The 7,705-nt window shown below is 43.6% G+C and overlaps 1 protein-coding gene across 2 annotated transcripts in view; it reads right to left on the bottom strand.

Annotated features, from left to right (window-relative positions):
* Window positions 1-7,421, bottom strand: part of trappc6b (trafficking protein particle complex subunit 6B) — a 20,084-nt gene extending 12,663 nt beyond the window's left edge. Inside the window, exons 1-2 of one of the 2 annotated variants that reach the window (XM_033628820.2) lie at window positions 7,142-7,421; window positions 6,976-7,043 (exon numbers count right to left, since the gene is read on the bottom strand). In XM_033628820.2, coding sequence (XP_033484711.1) covers window positions 6,976-7,043; window positions 7,142-7,222 — 149 coding nt within the window. In that variant the 5' untranslated portion in view covers window positions 7,223-7,421. The remainder of the gene's footprint in view (window positions 1-6,975; window positions 7,044-7,141) is intronic. The other variant, XM_033628818.2, reaches the window with a different exon arrangement.
* Window positions 7,422-7,705: the final 284 nt, after the last annotated feature.

Raw genomic sequence — 7,705 nt, 5'->3', positions numbered from 1 at the left:
CAGTAGTTACATTACTTTGTTCGGAGTGGACAGTCACCACCATAGCCTTTATGTGAGTCACTTGTTATTGTTTTATGATGCTCTAGTTAAATAGGCATATTTGATTGTGAATTACGTTTGAATTCATTTGAACTTTGAAGTTACATTTTGGCAAAAATTGTCAGCCATAAGTAATATATTTTTTTAATTTATTATCGTTTGATATGATTGTTTTTTGGAATTGTGTCTAAAAGAGGCTCAACTGTGTTCAAGAGCACAGTAATGTTGGCTCGTTAATTTGTGTGAGGTTTGGCACGGTGCCAGATGCTCGGCTGCCGGAGCACAGCATATCTTTTTTGTTTAACAGTAAAACGTTTAAACTTTAACTGCTTATCTAATACAATTGTTTGCCCTGTCTACGAGGATTGTTGGACTATATGTAGTTCTTGGAATAAATATTTCATTGAGGAAAAACATGCTGTCTTTAGTATTTTATGTCATGGACATTTAATCGATAATTGATCGTTAACTTTTCCGAATATCAATAAGGGAAATTTCTTCAAATGCCCATCCCTGCTCTGTAGTGCCTACCAGAGGGGAGAAGTTTAAACAGATTGTGTCTAGGGTGTGAGGAGTCTACACTGATGTTTCCTGCCCGTTTCCTGACCCTTGACCTGTACAGGTCCATTATGGAGGGAAGATCAGTACCAATAATCCTCTCTGCACACCAGACTCCTTTAATCCTCTCCCAGCTGTGCTGGGCATTTAAATCAGCCGCGATGCTGACAATCTAGCTGCTGTGGCTGATCGGACGCCACTCGTGCCAAAAATCCGGACTAATGTCACTTGACTACGGAGCGACAGAATCTGCCTCACGGTAAGAAAAGTTGCAATAAGCTGATTTTGTGTGTGTGCTGTGCACAGCGATGTTTACTCCTTTGTGTCTTAACAAGAAACACGCGTAGACAAGAAGTCAGTGTCACTGTTCAGCAAAAGCGGAGTAGTGACAGAAGGGATGTTAGGCATTATTGATATTTGTTGCACGTGCATACCTGCATACCAGTTATGTGCACCCCTGCTTATTAACACATGAATACTGTGTAATATATTTTTAACTAACCTAAAATGGGAACGGCATTGCATTGCACTCAGTGGGAGCAATGTTGCTGCGCTTTGGACTGAAGGATGGCTGGCAGGTCCGGAGTAAACTTGGTGGTTGAGATGCAAAGGACATCACGGAGATGGCTGTTGGTCATTTTGGTTCTCAGTCTGCTTTTGTTCAGCGTTAACAGAGAAAATGTTTGCTCACATACGTATGTTGAGCTGAACAGACATCAGAGGAAACTTTTCCTTTTCAAAGCTCCGGTAGAAGTCGGGGAGGGAGAAATGCTGAAGTTGATTCTTCAGAGAATCATCACACTGCATTTCGATGAGTTCTAATTGCAGCTTATCTTCACCCTTGTAAATTTTTTCTTTGATTGATTGCCCTTTTTTGGTGGAGGAGCTGCCTTGTTCAACAGTAGCTCCCCCTAGTGTTACAACTAAAAAGTACAATACAGTCATGCGCAAGTTTCAAGTGTGGGCCATATTTCATTATATTTCTAGAATTTCCTGCAGGCCAATTAAAAATGGACTGCGGGCCACAGTTGGCCCGCGAGCCACAGTTTGGACACCCCTGACTTAAAACAAGAGACATGTCGGGCACCTCTATTTACTTCTACTTTTCAACAGAATAAAACACGTTAGCAGTTGTAACCAGACAGCGTTTTGTTCACTTCATTATAGTGTTGTCACGGTACCAAAATTGGGACCCACTGTACGATACCAGTGAAAGTATCATGGTTCAGAGTAGTATCACGACACCACAACGAAAATGAGGCAGATGTGCCTTTTGTCATTTATAAAAAGATAAATCACTTTTCTATAATACATCAATGATATTTCAGTGGAATAAATTACTTATTGACTTATTCATACTTCAAAAACAGCATCAATCAGTGATTAACATAGGGGGGATCAAAATAAAATAAATAAACAAATAAAATAAGAATCAACCAGCCACCCTCCTCCCCTGACGGTCCCTTCATAAGTAACGAACGGTCCCTAAAGTGCGGTGAGGTTTGTGGGCCGTTCCCTGCCACACAGAGAGAAATGTGAACGCCACAGTTCGGCTGTTCAGGTACTTTTGGGCAGTCATGACGCCAAGAAGAGGACATTATTGGACCTGGAGTCAGACTTCAGAGCTGTCGCCGGTAAGCCCTTCTTGCGCCGCGCAGCACTATGAGCCTCCGCCGTATTTGACAGGAATACATTCCCGTCTGTGTCTGTGACCCCCATTCAACCCACAACCTGCAGGATTTGCCTTTAGTTTCTGCTGCTGGTTGAAATCTGTACTGGCACAGCGTGCTCAGTGTTTCCCATTAATTAACGAAACTATGGCAGCCCGCCATAGTTTAATTTGACCCGCCATAGTTTCTAAATAAAAGATTTAGGCTGCTGAAAGTATTGACTTCTCATGATATAAATAATATCTCGAACGCTGTAGTGTTTTGTGCCGATGTGCTCAGGCTGTCAGATCCAGCGCTCCACAGTGCGAGCGTTTCACTCGACTAAAAATACGTGTGTGCGAACTGTAAAAAATATTTAGGGGCACGTGCGCATAAAAAAAAAAAATCAGCCGAAGAGGCCTATATTTTGTCAATAAAAAAATATGATAATCTAACTGCAAATGTTGGAGGAACTCCAGCCGTCTTCCCTCTTCCCTCTTGCCCGTGTGACACGGTTATGGGCGGTTTTCCAAGCCACTGTCAGCACAATGAATCTAAGTCCCACTGTCGGCTGGGTGGAAATAAGTCAAAGGCCTCTAGTTTCCCGGCGCAGCGCAAGGTGGCGAACCCCACGCAGAGCTAGTTTCGAGCAGCGCAACCCGAGGTGCGCTCAGTTTGGTAATTTGGCAGACCGAGGTGCGCTGAGATGGGTGTGGTGGCGCAGCAGGGGGAGGTGTCGACAGATCCAGCTTGGCGCAGTGACAGTTTCATGCCAAAAGGCTTCGCTGAAGGTGCGCTAAAAGCTCGCCATCTGAAACCAGGTCTACTGTCAGCGCAGGCGGAGCGCAGCCGGTGTAAGCCGAAGTTTGGCTGACCAGCGGACAGTGCGCACACGTCACCAAAACCTCACCAAAACTTCACAGGCAGGTTTCCAGAATATCAGGCACATTAACGGTGCAATAAATAGCCACAAAACCACTATTCAATGCAACTATCTGCAATCAGCACATAATGTATCTCTATATCGACTGTCCCGTCACATCTGATGTCAGATCAAAGGGGATTGGCACCGTTTGGCACGTTTGGCACGCGTAATGGAAACCCAACACACAGCTGCAAACTAATGAGTTCACATCCCTCTCAGCCAGCCACAAACAGCCACAGCATCAGATAGGGAGTATATATTCAGCATCTGTCATCTTAGAAAAGTCAAAAGAAAAGAAACAGAGTGAGACTGCGAGAGAGAAAGAGAGAGCGCGCGCACACGAGAGAAACTCAACATTGATTTACAATTGTGGTGACCTCGTCCCAGGCTACCTTTGCGTCATCAGCCCGTGGAGGTCTGCTCACGGGTCCATATATTCGGACACTGTGAGCTTGGACCTCCCGGACCAAAACATCAGTTTCCTCCTGGGAGAAGTTTGGCCGTCTGACGCTGCTGCTCTCTTCTGCCATGGCGAATTGAGTAAACTCTCATTACGCCTGCGTGCGGCACATTTAAGGGCGAGGAGAGGAGCTCATTTGATTGGTGTGATGTGTGTAAAACCCACTCCACGCCTTCTCTCCTCACTCTTTCCGACTTTGCAGGTAGGAGGGACGGAGGTGGGACAGACGAGTAGCTGCGCAAGCGCGCATGGTGTGCCAAACTTGCAAAATCCGCCTGGCCATACCCATTTGGCGAAGCGCAGGTGCACTGCACCCCCGCCTCGCCCGGACTGCGAAACTAGAGCCCAAAGTGTGGAAAAGCAGCGGACCTCCAGGGAAGCCTGCTCCGTTCTCCCCGCAGTTAGGGACCGTTCGCCACGGTACTGCTGCTGGGCAGGGTGGAAATAAGTCCTGCAGAGTTACAGAGGACCTGGAGAATGTTTTAGGATAGTAATAACATTATAAGAAAATCATATTACAAAGATAATATAAGATAATAACATTAAAGACAAAATTAAATTGCAATACTTTTTCAAAACTTGATGATTTTACCTTTCTGTACATTTTGTATACAAATTCATTTCAATTTCAATTTACAATGTTCAAAATTTTCTTCCGGGGGGAGGGGGGGGAGGGGAAGGAATGCCCCCCCCCGCCCCCCCGATTTATTTTGCGTGCACAAAACTATTTTTAGTCGCAAATGCGAGTAAAATGCTCGCACATAAAGCTCTGTGGAAAACAAATCACTGTAGCATATATAAACAAATCGATCCTACAAGTAAAAAGAAATTAATAATAACTTTCACTGCTTAAAGACACTCAATAGCTCAGTTCATATCTGAAATGTCACTGGATACAAACCACTGCAGCAGCATACTGAGTGCCAGGTGGACAGCGCATGCCGTTATTGGACGCAGCATGGACACTCACGCTCTTGCAATTGGACTTTGATCTTATCCCACAGTAGTGGTACCTGAGGTACGTAGTACTACAGAACTCCAACATTATGGTATCATATGTACTGTCATGTTTTAGTACCTCGGTCAGTGCAACACTACTATGTAGCAATCATCATATCATTCCAGCAGACAACTTGAAAGCACAGACGCGTCTTGTGGATCAGAAATTTCTGCAGGTGGATTGGAAATTTCCGATCCGTGCATTACGTTGGTATCGGAACCCGATACCGATACTGGATCGGATCGGCCCCATCCCTATCTCTAAATTATATTTGTGGTGCTGAAAACATGGTAACAGCAGATTGGGGTGGTGACCAAAGTGTTCTATTCCAGTATATTAAGCTATAAATGTACCAAATTTGGCGCTTTTATCGCAAAAATTAACAATTTTTTAGCTATGCTCCCCAATTTATTAGTTTGTTGGCAGAATTATACAAAAACTGGCACTGCCTGACCGATTTTCACAAAATTCGGTGGAGGGACATGCCAACTTAGAATATATTAAATTTTGGTGTTGATCCAACTCAGGGGGCATGTCCACGGGCTGCCCACACGTGGCCGCCCATTCACTTCCATTCATTTGTTGGATGAGGATTACGTGCCAACCGATTTTCACAAAACTTGGTAGAGGCATGTAGCATGGTCCAACTTAGAAGCCATTACATTTTGGAGTGGATCCAATTAATGGGACGGGTCCATGGGCAGGTAGGATTCAATTGCCTGCTCTGGCCACCAGGGGGCGAGTTTCTGATGCCCCAATATCCAGATTTGTTCTAAATATATTTGTCAACACATCTGCCAAATTTGGTGCTTTTATCACAAAATTGAACGATTCTAGAAAAATATTGAGCTATGCTGCCCCACTACAAGTGCATATGAGGAACTGAGATGCCCTACAAGATGGCGAGTCTCAATCGATTTCCGGGTCAAATGATCGAAGAGTAGAGGAGGGATATTGGGATAAACCCAGGGGACAAGACTGCGGTCAAGTGAGCCGTCGTTCGTCTTTTCGTGGTCAAACCAGCCACACCAACATTTCAAGTGCGCCCGTATTACAGAATGTATGACAAATGCATGTAGTCCACTGATATGGAGCGAGAAAACTTCTGGTTCTCAAAATAAAACGTCGGTTATTCAAAGGCAGTAAAAACAGACATGCCAATGTGATCCGAAGCTGATTTTCAGCCATTAGACCACATAGTCTAGAAGCATTTGAACTAAAATGCTAATATTTTCTTATGAAAAGGCCTGATGCTTTCATACTAATTTCTGACAATAGATGACATTTGGCACCTCAAGATTATGCTGACTACTCACTGACTCAGTATCATTTTGCATTTATCATTTTAGAGAAATTAAGCTTATGCTCAATTATTACGCTACTGTAAAATCCCTTTGATCCATAATTTCTGACAAAGGTTGATACAGTTGTCCTTGGGACCATCCTGACTGTTCACTCACTCAGTATCAAGCATATTTACTGTATCATTATTGAGAAATATCGCGCATTAATGCCTTTTTTTCAATGCAAAAAAAAGGAATGAGGCTGAATTTCTCAAAAATGATACAGTAAATATGCTTGATACTTAGTGAGTGAACAGTCAGGATAGTCCTGAGGTCAAGTGTATCAACATTTGTCAGAAATTATGGATCAAATAGATTTTTACAGTAGAGTAAACATTGAGCATAAGGCCTTTTTTTCAATGCAAAAATTGGAACTTTGAGGCTGAATTTCTCAATAATGATACAGTAAATATGCTTGATACTTAGTGAGTGAACAGTCAGAATGGTCCTGAGGTCAAGTGTATCAACCTTTGTCAGAAATTATGGATTGGATCAAAGGGATTTTACGGTAAATATCGCGCATAATGCCTTTTTTCAATGCAAAACAACTAACTTCAATGCTTAATTTCTCTAAAATGATACATGCAAAATGTTTGATACTGAGTCAGTGAGTAGTCAACGTAGTCTTGAGGTGCAAAATGTCATCCATTGTCAGAAATTTGTATGAAAGCATCAGGCCCTTTCATAAGAAAATATTAGCATTTTAGTTCAAATGCTTCTAGACTATGTGGCCTAATGGCTGAAAATCAGCTTCGGATCACATTGGCATGTCTGTTTTTACTGCCTTTGAATAACTGGCGTTTTATTTTGAGAACCGGAAGTTTGCTCGCTCCGTATCAGTGGACTACGTGCATTTGCCATACATTGTGTAATACGGGCCCACTTGAAATGTTGGTGCGGCTGGTCTGAGCACGAAATGACGAACGACGGCTCACTTGACTGCAGTAGGACAAGTGAGAGCTTAAAAGAGGTACACAGTTTAGCAGCAGTTAGCTTATTACCTCTCTATTAGCCCTTGGCCGACTCTGAATCCCATATTCTCCAGTTTGGCGATGTTTCTTCCATTCTCCTGAGTGAATGACAGAAAAACTTATGAACAAAACATTTTACGACCACAAATTGTTCAGGTCCTTAACCCGCCGAGGAGAAAAACATGAACTGTCTTACCGTCTCTCCGTTTTCAGCTGACTTGTAAATGTACTGCATCACTTCGTTATGTAAAAACTGGAAAGGAGCTTCGTCTGCCATTCTGCCTCCTTTAAACACTGGAGTTTGGTCTGTCAGCAGCTGGTTAACCGTGTCACTCAGGCCTACATTGGAACCAACATCATAATAGTCACACACTGGTGGTTCGGGACAAATAAAGACTAACGCCTTCTGCTGCTTCCTTGTTGTTCTCAAGGCTATTCAAGAGAAGGCTGAGACACGGGGTCAAACATGGTGGGATTGCACATGCGCAGTGTAACTTGAGCTGCGATGCTGGAGGGTGACAGCAGGGGCGCTAGATAAAAAGCGCAGGATCCGCTCAGGCGATCAAGGAGTGTGCTTGGTGCCCTCTGCTTGGACTTTTGGACGGCGGCAGCCTGAAGTTGTCGGAATTGCATCTCTGTCATTCTCACCCACAACGCAGGCCACCAGTGACAGTCCAATAATAAGCTGTGAAAATGACATGCATGCACATATCCCAGAACCAACAAAATGGAGCCAGATCAAATACCTCTCGTTTTGCTG

This window comes from Epinephelus lanceolatus, chromosome 8 (assembly GCF_041903045.1).
Source record: "Epinephelus lanceolatus isolate andai-2023 chromosome 8, ASM4190304v1, whole genome shotgun sequence".
NCBI lineage: Eukaryota > Metazoa > Chordata > Actinopteri > Perciformes > Serranidae > Epinephelus > Epinephelus lanceolatus.
Note: the sequence above shows the minus strand (reverse complement) of the source record. Positions and strands in the feature narration are given on the sequence as shown.